Here is a 17985-nt window from a genome sequence, read left to right on the forward strand (position 1 = left end):
ATGTAGCTTGCTTTATAATTAGAAATCAATGAACCTCAACTAAGTGATAAAAAAACAAACCCAGGAGCCATATCTTCCAGAACCTGCAAATCCATGGGAATATGTACTGATAGTGCTGCCAGGGGAGATCTCACCAGCCCCTGCTATAGCACCCAAGGCAGCAAAGACAAACCAGTGATCACAGGGACTGGGCTACAGGAACCACGTCCTTTTGGTTAGAAAAAGATACTGTTACTTAAAACTGCAGAACCTAATCATGGGGTTAATTTGCAATCAGCTAGGTGTACCTAATCTGAAACACTCTTATGAATTTTATGATCCTCCCTAAAAGTGTATGTTTTAATTACTATTTCCATTTGGTTCAGGAGTTCTGTGAAAATAGCTCTGAGAAATCGAGCGTGTGAGCACTTGGACTTGAAAGCACCTCTAGTTACAAGATCCCAGTAAATCAGCAGATATCTGAAGAAAAAGGGAAAATATTATTCTGAGTTTAAGTATTGTGACACAGGTGGTGGGTTTTTTTTTTCATTATGCAGCATAATCCCATACAAACTCTAAACTAAATTGGATGACTCTACCTACTTAATGATTGTATTATACAATGTTATAGTATTTAGATTTTCATACACACATATAGTAGTGTAAAATATGAAATTATCTTATTATATGCTACTTGTATTAATATCACAGTCAAAGCTTCTGCACAATTAATTTTAGCACAACTATCTCTCTGGAAACATGCCCTTTTGATTCAGTTGTGTGACTGACAAACAAGCAGTGTGACTGGACTTCCAACACCTGCTGTTAAATCACAGTGCTTTTGTGGAGCTCCCACTTGCATCATAGTTCTAAAGAGAAGCAACACAGAGATGAATATTTGGAATACAGTCCAACAGCCATGGTAGCCACAAATGTAAATTGTAATAAGTATGTAAGTTTGATGACTGCTTTGGAAAGAGCTCCTATCAAGACTTCACCTCTCTACAACTCCAGACCAAACTTCTCAAATTAGCTATGATGTTACTAGCTTTTCCTACAGATTCATGCCTATTAGAAATTACCTGTCTCAGAAGTACAGCTATATCTTTCAATTACCCTCTATGAAACATAATTTTTAGGAAGCAAATCCCAAGACTGTTCTCAAGTATAGATTCTTTACAAGCATGATTCATATTTTATTTCTAGATGCCTCATAAATTTGCCAGATAATAAGGGCAAAGCTATTAGAACCTGCTTGTCCTACTGATTCATTAGATATTTTCAATAGCTATGGTCCTTTCATTATGTATGTGTTATGCTTACAAATACTATCTTTTTTGGAACCCAGGATAGGGTAAATAGTTGCAATGTATAGATTCAGTGTTTCACTGAAGTGAATACAATTTGGAACTGGACTTGCATTGAATAACCTCAAGTTTGTTCATATTTCTTAATACAAATCTGTCAATAGGCTGCAAATACACCTGAAAATAGTGATTTACAGTCAAGTAGGATAATGGAAACAAATTAGTTGTACACAGCTTAACTGCTAAAACCAGCTATCCGCTGATAATAATGCAAAACCTACTGGCTTTTAATGAAGTGAACAAAAGCTTTTCAGTTTTTCTTATTCATTTAGTGGACTGATATTTCAGGCCACAGAATGTTCAATGTAAAATCTTATTGAACTTCTTCCTTCAAAGGAAGGGATTGTCTTAATTCATAAGAATGAATAAAACTTTTGCTAGGATTAAGTGTTCTCTTACATTGAAGGTTTTAGTAGAGAATTATGCAGATAGCATAGAATGAATTTAAATGCTCAATACTTGTCCTCAATAGTTAATTTCATTTTGACTCATTAAAGAACAGAGATAAATAATAAAAAGTTACAGACTTATTTGTTAAACTAAAATGAATGAGCAACAAACCTTACTGTGTCATACACTAGAAATATACTGATGGAAAAATAATGAATTTTTGCATTTATGCATAAGTTAAACCTACTGTAGAGAGCCCCACATGGAGGACAGGATCTTGCCATTGGACCAATTAGAAAAATCAACACATCCTTTATGCAAGGATTGATTTGGAGATCACTGACTGCTACCAAAATAACAGTAGTTCCACTGCTGTTCTGCAACAGACCTAATCAAAACACAGAAAGGTGTGCAATTAATGGGTAAAAGTTCAACTATGAGCTGTTTCTCTTATTTGGACAAGATAAATGAGGTTCAAACACCATCAGATTAAGAAGAGACATTTGATCGATCAGTTTGATCAAACCTTAATTATGTTTGCAGCAAGGCAAAACTCAGATGATTTTCAAACTAAGAGATGTGAAGTCTCACTTAGCATAGACTTTAGGACCACTTAAAATTTCAAAGATTTTTAGCATCTTTCCAAAATAAAGAAACATACATTGCACCAATTCCCACTTTATGCTTATTTGTCTTCTCAAACTAGAGTTCAGATCTTTTCCCTGAGTAGTATCAGACTCACAAGGAATCCCACTGGCTGTGCATAGGAAAGACCTGCTTGAAACAGGAGAGAGACACAGGGAAATTTTCAAGGAATGTAAAACCAATTAATGAAACCATAAAATGTATCCATAGGAGATTGAACATCTTGAACCATGACAGCTACCCTCATGTTCTCACATACTTGGCTGTTTAAGGACAGATGTTGTTGAAAGCTGAGCTTTTACCTTAAAGGGAACAAGATTTGATCTTTTTTTTTTTTTTAAACATTAGTAGTCTGTGTGTCACAGAATTACACATTATGCAAAATGCAGAAGAAAAGGATGTTAAGATTTAATTCTCGAGACAAGTTGTGTGAAGTTAAAAAAGAAGCTGTACCTGAGAAAATACTCCTGCATTGAAGTTCTATGCTTAATTATTTTTGCCAGTTGATTTAATTTCTAATTGGTTTTAATTTATGATATACCATTGCAGATTTGTAGTGATTGGTTTTCAGAACCAGAAAATATTGCACAGCAATTATAACCATGGTATTTATCCAAATGGTGTTTCAGTAGTAGCAATTTTACTTAAGGCTGAATTAAAATTATTTTTGAGTATGTGAAGATTCCAGCACTTGCGACACTATTGCACAAGGAAACTCACTAAATTTTTTTTACCCAAAAAGGCAGAAAACTGCTGTTTTAGAGATTCCATACAGAAGAAATTTAGGTTATTCACTTGAAAAAAAGTGAATCTTTTTTTTTTTTTTTTTTTTGAAAAAGAGTGGCCACAGAAAAGTCTAATACATCTCTGAAAAAAGATGATGGCAAATATAGGTGACATTTAGAAATTGATTATATGCCTTTTGACTTATAAGAAGATCTTTGACAAAATGCTTTGGATTAAAGCAGAAAATTTAATTCCCACAGATACAAAGATTAGTGTATAAACATTGCACTTATAAAAAAAATTCCTTATACTTACTTCTTCAGGTTACTTTCCTAATTTCACACAGAACTGGATATTACTCAAAACCATATTTTCATATCATTTTTCTTGGTGTCCTTCCATCATCTCATCAATTAACTATTTCACAGCTTGCTACCTCTCAGTTTTAACTTCCAAAAATTTGTTTTGTTGAACTCTTGCAAGAAACTTGGCTTTTTTTCCCCCATCTGCCCTACTTTTACTCAAATATTAGACTCATTAAAAATGCTAAATAATGTGAGTTCAAAATCTTCTACAAAGATCTTAGTTAGCAGGCCAGCTATAGGGCTTATAAATATGTTCCTCAACTACATGCAAGTATGGATCATAAACATTATAACCATTTTTTGAATTTAAAGCATTGCACAGGGCTTTGTTTCATTACCAGAGGGGCAATTATCTGAGAATGACAATTCCTGGTTTGGCTGCATTCCCTGTCTCCTGTAGAGGTAACTCCCTTGTAAGGATATATGGTCAAACAGGTAAAAAAGAAGACATGAAAATTATATGCATATATATATCACTAGAGAAGTGGAATGATTCACATTTGCTTTCTGAAGACATTTATAAATTTTCGGAAAATATGAAAACAGAGATAAGTGTTCTCTGGCTAAACAAGTGACGGGCCCAGAAAAGCCTAGAATTGAGTGTGAAATGCAGGCATGCACCATCTTATCCAAGGTAAATTCACTGTTTTGACAACTCTCTGAGGCTGATCTTGAAGAACAGGATGAAATAATTGTTAAACTACAGAAGAAACCACTGCCTGGCCCTCAGCTCCTGGTAATGTTACCTGTCAGGTCAGGTATCAAGGGTCATGTTCAGACCACCTAAAATCCAACCAAAATGAGAAAAAAAAAAACCAAAAAAACCCCACCAAAAAAAACAGAGAAAGTTAAATTAATGGATGTAGAGTTCCATAAAGAGAGGGAGAGAGTAGCAAAAGGTGTGGGATATGTGACAAAGTATAAAATATTTGAAGAACAGTTTTCCTAGTTTGGTGCTAGGAAGCAATGCCAAAGAGCACCTAAATCCAGACATACTCACCCCGGATACTTCTCTGTCCTGTATTAAATCCCACAAATACTGTTGTTGTTTTTCATAAAGTCATAGAATCATCTAGGTTAGAATAGACCTTGAAGGTCATTAAGTCTGACCCTTCTCAATATTTTATATCCATTTTTCCCCAGAGAACCAAACTAATCATAATCCAGCAAAACCAGTAACAGCAATGGGAATAGAGGTCCTGTGGATTGGGTTTAACCAAGCTATAAATGGCAGAATAAAAGAACTGGCTCACACTTTGACTCATGCTCATGCTTTATCAAATCACACTATGACTAAACCACAGCCAGTGTTTAAACTTTGGAGAGGGACACATGGCAATGCAGATTTCTAGCACATCTGCTGCGTATTTCCCATCTTCATTTTAAAAACAACTGCACAGAAACCTACTAAATGTGACTGTAACACAGCAACACAGACTGATGGCACAGGTCAGAGAGGCATTGGAGAAAATGAAATGCTTTTACAAATTTTTTCAGTTACAAAGTATACAGGTGACTTTCAAAGAAAAGGATGCTTCCCCCACTATCTTCTGAATTAATGTGAATCTCAGCAAGTATCCAAAAAGGACTTTTTAATTATTGCCATATTATTTCATGAATGTATAACTCAGGAAGAAAAGTGAATAATTTGTAGCAGCAAGACATCAGCTGTCTTGCTTTTTACCTAAAAGAGTTAATTTTAGAGTGAGCCACAGCTACTTTGTTTTGACTGTATTTCCTGTGGGTTCGAGAATGTTTTAGAGGATTTACTGCTTTAGTACCTGTTTGTCCCTTTTTAACAAGTGTAAGATTATGGAGTTTAAGAAGAGATAATAATTCAGGAAAGATGAAACAAATTCTCTTTCAAAGACTGTAATAAGGATCATGACATTTCTTTTTGAGCAAGAGCAGCTTCTCCATTTCTTTCTTCTGGAAGTAACTCACTTCCCCAATTTAGCCTGATTTGTTATTGTTTCTAACACATTAATCCTCCTAAACAATTTTTGCTTATTTCCACAGTCTGTTATCAACAGAAGTTTCAAAATTATGAAAATAATACACTTTCTAGGCAGGGGAAAAGAAGAGAGAGATCTTCAAGATATGTTTACTCTGCCATCAACATGAGAAATGCATGACTATATGTGAATAATACTAATCTCAGACCTATGCCAGATACTGGTTCTACCTTGGAAATGACAGCATGGACTTTCTCTCAGGATGGCGAGGGAGTTTATACAGCTCTCCCTGACACAAATTTCCATGGTTTTTCTATGGCTGGTATCAGAACTAGTAAAGTCAAATATGGTTTGGGAATGTCTCTGCAGGCTGCAGTTATCTACAGCTGAAGCTCAGCCATACTCTTTTCAACTGCAAGCTAAGATCTTTTTACATAAAGAAAAATTTGGGATTTACAGAAATGACCAAGATTGCACTCCCACATACATACCCTGAAATACACATAACAACCCCCACTCTCCCCCCACCCCCTCAAAAAAAAAAAAAAAAAAACAAACCAAAACACCCCCAGAGGGAAACAGCAATTAAATAAACCTTGGAATGGAAACTAAACAGTGAGATAACAAAGCTGTTCTCTTAACTGTCTCTTGGAAGAAAACTGAGCAGTAGATGATTATTTGAATAAACCTTTCCAAATCCAATTTCTCTAGCTTGTCTCCAAGCATCATCTCAGTCTGAAGACCCAGGAAAAAATTATTGACCTGCAAATCCAAAGTTACAGTCATAATGACTTTCAAGAATTAGTCTGTCCCACAGACTGTGGCATAAATCTTCTAGAACTTCCGTAATCCCCTGCAGGCTTGCCTTTCACTTGGGACCTATGAAACACTGGTGCTTTTTGAGGCAAATCCTCTTCACATGTCAAACCTTGGTTAACTTCCCTTATTTTAAACCTATGAGTCACAGTGACATTTCTGACACCTAATCATCCTCTTTTTCTGCATCACCATTCTCCTGGCTCCAGTGCCGTACAGCTGTTCTCATGTCTCCCACTCCTGCAGTGCACTGCTGCACTGTCCTTTAGGAATGATGGCTTGCTTTCCTCTTCTGCTCCTTTCATCAACTTAAAGTTGAAATAGAATGCAAATTTAATAGTCATAGTTTATATTTTTCATGTAAATCTTCTGTATCAGTCCTTTTGCTGGGTAGGTAACAAACATAGCAATAAAGCAATTAAGGACCAGGATGCCTGCAAGAAAACCCTGAAAAAATACTTATTTACTCACCTTCAACCAACCAAGCAACCAAAAATAATAAAACATTTGATGCTCAAAACTCATTTTCAGTGAAAAAAATATTACATTGGGGTGGATTTCGACCGATGTTGTCACCGCCCCTAGCCTCTGAACTTTTATCAAAAAGTGACACAGTGTAAATAAAAATAAGCATTATACACAGATTCTCATCTAAATATCACCTTAAAAAACTGTTTAAAAAAATTAGCTCTCCAGAGTTGCAGCAGCATTTCTGTAATTTTTTGGGAGGCCTTTTGGAGGCTTGAAAATCCATTAAAATTGTAACTAGCTCTAGCATCACACTCCTCTTTTCAGTCTTTTTGTGTTTTATCTTTTGTTCTTTTCAAAAGAAGCTTCTGGATTTTATTGTGACAGTATATTCATAATGGCGTTTTCAAAAATATTATTTCACTGACTCTTGAGAGGAGCAGTTTAACCAAAGCATGAACCTCTCCATTCATCTATTTATATCCTCTAAAGCCAGGAGCCTACATTGCTGACTGTAAGCCAGTCTTTGGCCTCTGATATTTCCTAGGTATGTTTACAGCCAGATTAAAAACATCTGCTGGACCAGGCAGATTTATCCACAGTTCAGCCAAAGCTCTTAATCAGATTCAATTTCCTCTTGTCCTGGTCCCTTTTACTCTCTTGAAGCTTCAACAACTCATCTCTTCCAAACCTGAAAATAACACCTCATTCTCAGATTCAAAACATTTAGATCCATTTCTGCAGCAAATATAAGAGCTCTCTTCACCTTCCCAGGTCTCAGGTCCACAGATACTTTGTGTTTATTCCCTATGTAGCTCCAATCAGATGGAAAATTGCTTTCTGTTCTCCTTCCTTGTTTTATGTCAGTGATTATTCATTAATATCCCAGTCTTTTTGAATCTATTTCCTCTGCTTGGAATTTTCCACATCAAGTTATTTTTGCCCCCTGATATTGTAAATCCTACCTAAAAATCCATTTCTTCTGTGACCACTTCACTTCCACAGTCACAAATATAAGCTGACCATGATCAATTTATTATTTTTTATTTAAACTTTCTCATTACATTCTACTCCTCCATGTGTCATCACCTAATTTTACTTCCCCCACTAAAAGCAGCTTTCCCCAGTGTCAGAGCAAAAGATATAGTTCATGTATGATTTCATTGGCAATGATACCAAACTGCATAAACAGAAAAGGAAAGCTTAACTCTAGGTAAGGGAAACCGATATTGCTCTGTAGTTTAATTGGAATTATTGTAACAATTGACATTCTTTTTCACAATTTTACCACTCAAATATAGTTGAGTATGTAAGAAACTTTCTTTTTTAAACTTTTGTTTCAGATGCACTTTGAAAAAGAACTCAGACAAATCTTGTTTAGACAGTGACTCCCACAGCTCAAAGCCAATATTTAATCTTTATGTACTTCAAAAATAGCTTGGAAGCATAACTGGAATGAAGTTGAAAGGCTTAGCAAGCAAAAAAGCAGACTAAAAAAGAAAAATAGTCAGACTTATTTAAGAGTATTTTTAGTTATGCTCATAATTTTGGTTGTGTGACTCATACCCCAGGGAACCTTTGAGATGATAATAGTCAAAGACAGGTACCTTCTGATTCAAGAAACCAGGCACAACAAACATCTATTCACTGAAAATCCTGAACTGGATGCACACACATCTGAAGTCTGCAATATCACATTCATATAAACTCTAGATCCTTAAAAGAGGGAGGCAAGCCCCAGCCCCTCACCCTCCTGCTGTTTTACTTGTGCCCAGGCTACCCCAAAGCTCCAGAGCAGGTGACATTTCAGCAGCCCTGCCCACAAACCCCATGGCCCCACCAGCACTCACCACCGGGCGGTGCACATCCCAAAATGCTCGCTCCTGACTGTCAAGAATCTTCCTCTCTATCTTGTCTCTCTTCTTGTCAACCCTGTCAATGTCATAGGACATTTAAAAGAAACAGTGTCAAGGACAGTAATTTTAAACATAAAATGTGTCCAAGCACTTCCCCCTCCCCCCTCAAAAAATCATGCAAAATGAACACTGCTCATCTCCAAAGGAACTTACTTTGCTTGTGCTTCAGCTTGCATAAAAATAAACTCCCATTTCCGCGCAAAGGCTCGCTGTAGCCTGGCCAAACTCTCCTGCAAATACATCACAATTTTAGTGGGTTAGCCTGCAAGTTATTTATTCTTTAATAGGCCCTGGCTTTATCTTTCCCTCCTCTCCTCACCTCCCCCTCACCAAAACGTAATACAAGTCATGATATCTGTGTCAGTGTAAATGGACCTTACTTATCTGATATAAAGTTTGTCCTTGCCACCCAATGAGGTGCAATACTTTTGAATGCCCCAAATGTTTTAGTTTTGAAACTCTGATAAAAAGGGTAGATGCATCCTTGAGCAGAACATGGGACTTCTGAAACATTTTTATATACTGTGGGCTATCTTAGAAATTTTGAAATAGTACAAAGAAACATCCTTGTTTTGAAAATATATAACAATAAAAGATAACAGCAGTTATCTCCATTCTGGATGATCCACATGACAATTCTTCATCAGTCATCTATGCAAATGGTTTCCACTGAACAGGGTTGGCTGCCATTTTTGGTAGTACAGCCAAACCTCCACAGCTATCCTCATTTTTGAAAATGCAGACTATAGCTCTTCAATACTGTACAGGAAATGTATCTATCCTACAGCCTACTAATAATAACAGGAAGAAGATTTTTAAAATCATTGCAAAATTCTTTCTTCCAGTGATGATGGAACATTTTCACTCTCTCCAAAAGAGCTTTCTAAATCTCTTCACAGCTCAAACAGCAGCAGTACGCAGTCTTCTTAAAAAAAGTGTTATTTTTACTATATTCCTATGCATTGCAAACATATCTCAGTGCCATACCCACTGAAAATGAAGACTACAGAAAGAGAAAAGCAGACTTTCTAAAGACCTTGTCAATATCAGAGAAGGCTCTTATGGATTGTACATTGAAGGGGAGTTTTCCAAGACATGTGAGTATAAAATTATGCACGGTCCCACAGCGCAGTACACTGAAAAACAAACTTGTGCCAAAAGGAGCAATACAGTGTGTCAGCATGGTGCTGTGGCTGGAGTGTCTGGTGTGTTGAGAGGCCTGGCTGACTATCCTGCTATCAGGTCACAGCAGCACAGCTGGACAGCTTTCAGCCCAGAGACAGGGTTGTTTGTGAATTTTATGTTGACAGATTCATGAAAAATTCAGGAACTTTTTGGGGGTAGAGTTGGAATTCGAGCCATCTCTCTCCTTATCGAATGCCATCCTCATCAGCTAATCCAACTCCCTCTTTTTCCAGCTCTTGCTGGCCCCAATTATCTTACCTTGCCCGAGGCACAGCACAACTGTCAGGGAGTAGGAATGCCTCTAGTCTGACCCTCTTTGCCTCTCATCTAGCTGATGGGAAAAGGCTCAAGTGTCAGCATCCCTTATAAAGAATGAGATTTAGATTTCTACATCGATCAAGAGCTTTTGGAAATGTCAGGGATCCTTTGTTCAAACCTTAAATGCTGTAGAGAACAACTGCTTCCAAACACTAGTGGTGCAGCAGGGATTTGTGAAGTTATTTGTGATCCTGGCATGGGCATCTGAGCAGAGTAAGATTAGAGATGGACTGTGATCTCCACATTTGTCCAGTTAGCCTTCACTATCTCTCAAACACCATTTAAAACTACTGAGCAGTGTTAGACCCACAAGCTGGAAGAACTGGATAACTAACAGATTTTCACACATATGCCCATAGTTCTCATGCTTTACATTATTTCACAGGCTCATCAGGCCCAGCAGAGAAATTTACTTTTTGCCAGGTACTTACAGCTTCATAGTCTGCTAGTTCTAGCCTTGCTTTGTTTTGCATTGTCCGCTTGCAGAGGTAAACAGCTGGAACAGAACAAAATAAACAGAATTTGCTACTATCTCACAAACATGGCAGATCAGAAATAAAAGCTTCATGTCTGGTTTAAAGCTAGCTTTTTTTGGTTTGATTTCTCTCTTTGTTCCAGAAAGCTTTAAATATGGGATCAAGGCTACCAGGATTGTAACTGAAATGATGGATCAGATACATAGGTTCATTAAATAATAATAAAATCTGCTTTATGCAACAGACATCATGTGCAAAATTCATGAGGTACTTGAGGTCAGGGTTTTTTAATGGCCAGGGAACTAGCACATTAAAGAAAAATGACAAAGACATTTTTCATCCTGTCTGTGTATAAATCATAATGCATAAGAGTTTCAGCAGGAGCTGCTGCTGTATTAGTCAAACAGGATTGTAAGAACACGAATACATGGTTTTATTTATTTTGACTCTATATTTAGAAAACACAAACTTTGAACCTAGGAAGATTTTAGCTAAAAAATAATTATAGATAAAATTTGTGTCTCATACAGATTAGTCTACTATAACTGGTACTTAAACTAGAAAATAATGTGAGACCAAAATATGGGGGGAAAAAAGTGTCATTTGTTACATATGAGAAAAAACATTCTTTCATTTGTTTTCTAAATCTGAAAGTCCTTCAGAAGACCTGTCCTTCCTCCATTTCATTCAGAGCAGAATCTTAGGTAATAAAATGCTGAAGTACATTTTCAATAGACTTTACTTAGCATCAAATATTTTCCAAACAACTCTGTATATTTTACAGATTCCCCCACCAGTGAGACAATGAGTGCAGCACAATTCCTAATTGTGCAATATTTATCCACTACATTAATTCAGAGCACTGCTCATGTGAGATGGATGAATCTTTTGATCAGAGCAGGTGATAAAACCTCAATTTATCCGTCATTTCTACAGTCAGCAAAAAGGGCCCAGAGTTACTGCTTGTGCAGGAGAGGACTGTTCCTGCTCTCTGGACTGGGAGCAGGTCTACTACAGGAGCAAAGCCTCTCTGGGAAACAATTCCTCACCGGAACTTAATTCTTCCTAACTAGGAAGAAGGAGGTTACATACAGGTTTGAATATTCAAAGTTAGTCAACCCAAATATAATTTAAGATTCCATGGAAATATTTATTCCTGACAAGACCCCTGCAAATGCATGCAAACCCACTCCAGTGAATGTTCTTTTAGTTTAATTGATTACAAGCACTTCTACCTGCAATTAAAGTTGTTACTTGATGTAAAATTAGTTCTATTTTAATGCAATTTTTGTCTTTTCTTCCCCTCCTCTTTTTGTGTGTGTTATTTGGTCTATTTCTTTCCTAATATTTCACTTTCCACTCTCATAAGAAGCCATGGTCTCTTTCTCTATTCCTTGCCTCCCCACATACCTTCTGGTTCCAAGGCAGTTTCTGCGTACAAAATCTTACAAAGACAGATATATATTCATGTCACACACAGCAGACAGAGAGTTTCTATAGCTTTCATGCATTGTAATATTGTTATACACTTACACTAATGCATTGGCATGCATCATGAAACATCACAAAAAGATGAGGGGAGGAATTTTGGACCTTTTGTACCTAGGTTGCATTCACAATCAGTACACTGGTAAGAGATTCTTGAGGAGAGAGATGGTCTTTGTCATTTAGCTTCTTTTACGGTGAAGCATTTTCCTCTTTTCCTTCAAAATTGGTTATTGCATTGAAAAAAATATCCTAACCCTATTGTAAATATTAGCAATAAAATAAAGACTTTATATAAGTGTGTAAACAGTTCTGAGAATTCCAGGGATCAAAATTTGTCTACCAATTTAATACCAACTGAACAGAAACAAAAAAACTCCCTGTTCCTGCACTTGATCAAAACTTTAAAACCACATTCTTATAGTCCCAGTACAGGCACTTTTAGTTAGTTTAGCTCTTCCTTGAGTCCCATTGTGGGCAAATTTTGGGGTAATATTTCCTGCTACCTCCTAAAAAAACTCTTGTTTCAGAGTTAGCTGACTGCTCATCTTTCTGTCAGGATAGGTTTCATCCAAAAAGTATCTTCAGATACCAGAGATTTCAACACCAGAGAAACAACCAGCAGGTCACCAGGAGTCGGATTAGCTCGACACATTATTCATTTAATACTGTGTCTTCAGTGTGTAACTCTACTGCCATTATTTTCCCTGCAGGGCTCTTTTAATGACCCTGTTTCCTCCCAGTCCATAGTAAAGGGTCCATATAAAGATGTTTGGTTTTCATTATGAACATAACTTGGCCAAGACTCAAAAAACATATTCATCCCTCAGACCCTTTTTTTTAAACTGAAACATCCAGATCCCTTCCGCTTCAGAGGAGTCTAATGGTTAAAACACCTGTGGCTTGGATTCCTTATGCCAGAAATGTTTCTGTGTGCCACTGTGAATAAGGTAGAATATGCCCAAGGAAAATTTACTATTGTGGGAAGTACAGCATATCCACTAGTGTAGGAGAAAAAGGTGCAGGAGGACATTCCTACTCTGACTAAATTTATTGCCATTGCTATGTGCTAACAATTACATCCTTATAGAAGTGCATGTCTGAGCCTCTATTTAACAGCTAACTGTCCTGCCATGAAAAGCTGGCAGCAGCTCAGGAATTTGTCTTCACCAGTTTATGCTCTCTATCACATTATTTGGCTTATCTGTAAAAAATTCAGTAGCAGGTTGGAAAGCAAGAATGTGAAAATCACCCTCATTTTCAGCCAGATCATTTGAAGATATAGAGTAGTGAGGTTTTGTTCTTCTGAATTTCAGGACAATGAGATTTGAAATATGTATGCTCCCACCTTTCACAGGCACCACTCCTTTTCTGCACCAAATCACACATGAAGTAACTGCACTTGTCCAGTAGCCCGACTTTGAGGATGTCAATCAATTTCCCTCTCAAAGCCGAGTCAGGATCTCCCAGAATCTCAGTGAATTACAGTGTCTGCTTTTCCAATCCCACATGTTGACAGTGTTTTTACACTTCACAAGAAGTGCAGCCTGCAGGAAGGATCTCCAGCTAAAGCTTTCTATTTCTGTGTATAGCGCTCTATTTATTGATCCTGCAAAAGTCCTGGTCAGGGCCCTCAGTACACCAAGGAGTGTAATTCCACCAAGGACCCCATCTAGGGGTTCCACTGAGGCCTGTACCCAGGAATTGTGCTCAACCCTAGCTGCTCCTCCTGGCACAGGCTTGAGCTGTGCTGCAGATAGATCTCTTACCAGCCCTGCTACCTTGTTCCTACCTGCACTGTTGCCAACCTCAGTTCTTGCCCACCTTCCCTCTCTTGCCACACCCAGACAAGGTGCTGAAAAATGCTCACCATGGGATGAATGCTATGCAAGGAATAGGGTTTGATTAATAACCTCAATTTGCTAAATATGGACTGCCTTATACACTTATTTTTAGAGCCAGTGTATTCTGATGGATTTTGCAATCAACATAATTGCCTCTACTAAAGTGAATTATATATTAGATGTTATGTCTTGTGCTTTAGAAGTGACTGATTACCGTGAGAGAACAGATTCGCCAATAATTTTAAAGACCATATTAATTTGTAACATTTCATAATGAAAGATGGTCAGAGATGTTTATAAATGGGTATTTGAACAACAAACAAGTATTGAAACACATTTCTGCAGCTGTGCAGCAAATACAATCTAGCTCTTGAAAATTCTGTTCAGGCATTCACAAAATGTGGGCAATCTGAGAATGTCAAGTGAGACTACAAAGCCAGAGTTGCATAGAGAGGATGCCTGTACTTTTCCTCTTGCAAGTTTTTAAACTATCACACCCAAAAAAAAAAAATTTCATGGTTTGCTACATGTTTCCTGTTCTTGACAGTTCACTTGCATTTGAAAGCTCCTAAGAAACCTCTATAGATTTTTTTCTTTAGGTAAGATCGTAGAGATTACAACACGTTTCACTCTAGGCTCAAGAAACTGGACTGAGTGCACATTATATTATACTTACTCAAAAAAAAACCCACAAAAAAACAAACCCAGAACTTTCACCCAAAACCCACACTGGGGAGTTTTATCTTGTTGCTAAACAGGGGCTAAATCTTCCCTTTTACCACAGTGGAGCAAAGGCCACAGCCAGTGCCAGTGGGGTCACAGCTGGATTCACACAAGTGTGCTTTGAATGAACACTCGTTCTCTCCACTGAGGCCAGGTTGGATTTATGTACTCTCTGAGCCAAAATCCTGTTTTCAGAGCCAGTGTGTATAAGCCTAGTCTGTATCTATAGAGCAAAGAAAATAGCAAGTACTGCAAGGTCTAAGGGTTTCAAAGTGCCCAGTGGGCAGACAGTTCTCCCTCTATATGCAAGTGTTTGCTTCAAATGGAGAATTACAGGGTAATCATTAAAAAACATGACTGCAGGATGTAAAGCACAAAATTAACTCTTTTATCTAAACATTGGGATTTCTAGGGCTATTTCATACCATCTTTAGGTCACCTCTGCTCTTAGTCAATAGAAAAAAAATTGCCCTTAGCAATAGCTATTGAGTTTCACTTGGTCTTAAAAATGGGTCACCACAGAGCCCTGTGTATCTACAAAAGAACCACACTCTTAAGTAAATGCTAATAAAATCAAGTTAGAAGGGAGACCATGATCAGGTTTATGTACATTTTACTGCCAAATCATCAAAACCTTAACTTATGAAACACTTCTCCCCATCTCTAGTCTTTACTCTTTGATCCTATTCTTTCCTATAACACTTCAGAAAAGCAATTCAATTATAGATTTACACAAGCAGAGGACTTCCTTACATAAACAAATGGCAAGAAAGTACCCAAATTTCAAACTACCAAAGGGATCAAGAATTAGAAAAAGGCAAATTCATCTTCAACATACGGAAGTCCCCAGATGATGATGGCCTTGGAAAATCCTGCAGAGTGACAAGAAACGGGTATGGGAGGAAGGTCACCCAAGATCAGACAATGAATATCTAATTGTCAAATACAATTTAAAACTACATCCATTGAATCATTTCATGCTTCTTGATGTTATCATAACGCTTTCAACTTTCCATTATGGTTAGATTTTCAGAGAGCCAGAAAGCCTACAGATCCAGGGACAATGGGGCAGAAAAAGGTATGCAAAGTAGAGCATGTCAGAGTGCCAGCATTGCTGCCTCCACATCCTTCTAACCTGGATCACCCACGGTGATGGGGACTTCAGCCTCAGCACCAAGATTCCATTGGGGTTAGCATTCAAATAGCCACAGAGCCCACAGGGACCCCAGTGCTGGAGAAGACATGCCACAGTGATCACAGCAGCGCACCAACATTGCCTTCTCCACACCTTTCTAATCTGGGACACTCGTGGTGATGGGATGAGGGGAAGTCACATGAGGAGGGGCTGAGGTCCCTTGGCTTTCCGGTGTAGAAATTAGAAGACTCAGGGGAGATTTTATTGCAGTCTAGAGCTTAATTTTCAGGGGAAGAGGAGGGGCAGGCACTGATCTCCTCTCTGTAGTGACCAGTGACAAAGCCAGAAGCTGTGTCCAGGGAGGTTCAGGCTGGATACATGGAAAAGGTTCTTCACTCAGAGGGTGGTTGAGCACTGGAACAGACTCCCCAGGGAAGTGGTCACAACATCAGCCTGACAGAGTTCCAGCAGTGTTTGAACAATACTCTCAGGCACATGGTGTGATTCTTGGGATGTCCTGTGCAGGGCCAAGAGCTGGACTTCAATGATCCCTGTGATTCCCTTCCAACTCATGATATTCTATGAAACCTATTTAGTTTACTCAACATAGAAACTTGAAAGCAATTCAGAAAATTCTAAGTTATGTTTTGAAATATCAGAATTCTGTTAAGAAACTTTATTTTTATTTATAGGGGACTGAGATGATTATCAATGCTTTTAAAACAGTACTGCAGAAACATGTACTTGCATCAGCTAGCCTTTCTTATATCTGCATACACATGCATTGGTCAAACACATTTTCCATGCTCCTCATATTATGGGAATAAGTTACACTTTTATGGAAAGAATAATTCAGGTAAGCACAAAACTCTGAAGTGGTGAGATGACTAGAAAGCATTATCAGGAAATGCCTTCTGGTTACAGAGGCCTCACTGCAGTGATTTGTCAATGTCAGAATCAGCAAGGATCAGAATAAAATTCAAGGCCATGATGTTGAAGTGAGACTTTCATTATTTATATAACACAGATGGCTTCTAATGAGTGAATAATGTATCTATGCAGAGAAATATAATGGTATATGAATTCAGAGTGGGAAAAATACTGTAGGTCACCTCTTCCACCTATCTGCTAATTCCTAAAGCTCAATTGATTAGGTTCTACCCAGATCAAATTTTATGCATAGCAAGCGCTGACACCAGTCACATTTTTCTTGAGAGGCTGTGATTCTTGGTAGACTGTAGTGACACTTAGCCCTGTCACCAAGATATTAGTCAATATATTCTGCATAGGTAGCTTCCTAAAGGCAAGTCATTCACTTAAGGAGTCACAACTCAGTCTTAGAAAAAGTTTAGTAAATTAGTTGAGTTCTGGTAGGAAAAGTCTGTTTCTTACTACTCTTAGAAATCCAGAAAATTTTGAGAGATGGGTCCTTAATAGAGGCATCTGTATTAAGGAATTTAAAGAATTGATTGCAGGAGTCATTGCTGACATAGTCTGACATTAGCTGTAGAAAATATGGGAACTGAGAATTAAGATTTGAGATTATAGAATGGCAGAGCTCTGAAGAAACTATTCATACATTCTTTGTAAATTCTCATGGCATGGATTTTAACAAATATTTTTATATGTATATATGAAAATTTATATCAAAAGTGCTTCTCTGCTACCAGTTTTGCCCCAAGCTATTGACTCACAGTTATGGGTTGATTTCCAGAGATGCTGAGAACATGCAGTGTTCCAGCAGAGTTCAGGTAAGCAATAGGGATCAGTATTTCTCAAATACAAATTGCTTACTTAATAAGCTGTTGCCAAGGAAATCCTTCCTGTGCATTTGGGCAATGAAAATACATAATGCATTCTCCACACAGTTTTTCCAAACAGTCACTCTATAGTAAAGGGTACAGAAAGACAAATGAGAGAGAAAATTCCTGAACTACTCAAATTTTCATAGAGGAATTTGAAGCTAAGCATGTAAAATAACTAGACAAGTGACTCTAAAGAGAAAATTATATGAAAATTTTTACCATGTGAAAAACATGATACGTGACTGCAGTTACTTTTTGTGCAATATGCACTTTTTAGCATTACTGTGGGTTTGGGAGAGAAGAGCCAGGTGAAATGGCTCATGTTCAGAACAGAGCAGCAGAGACAAAACATGCAGAAGCCTCTGCCAGTTTACTTTTAAGCAATAA

General features: G+C 37.6%; 1 protein-coding gene across 9 annotated transcripts in view; it reads right to left on the minus strand.

Annotated features, from left to right (window-relative positions):
- RGS7 (regulator of G protein signaling 7) overlaps window positions 1-17985 on the minus strand; it is a 257489-nt gene that overhangs the window by 48486 nt on the left and 191018 nt on the right. For all 9 annotated transcript variants that reach the window (XM_059841690.1, XM_059841686.1, XM_059841685.1 and 6 more), the window contains 3 exons: window positions 10562-10626; window positions 8781-8857; window positions 8562-8643 (listed from right to left, as the gene is read on the minus strand). In XM_059841690.1, the coding sequence (XP_059697673.1) occupies window positions 8562-8643; window positions 8781-8857; window positions 10562-10626 (224 nt within the window). The remainder of the gene's footprint in view (window positions 1-8561; window positions 8644-8780; window positions 8858-10561; window positions 10627-17985) is intronic.

The sequence above is a fragment of the Haemorhous mexicanus genome, chromosome 3, assembly GCF_027477595.1.
Source record: "Haemorhous mexicanus isolate bHaeMex1 chromosome 3, bHaeMex1.pri, whole genome shotgun sequence".
Taxonomy (NCBI): domain Eukaryota; kingdom Metazoa; phylum Chordata; class Aves; order Passeriformes; family Fringillidae; genus Haemorhous; species Haemorhous mexicanus.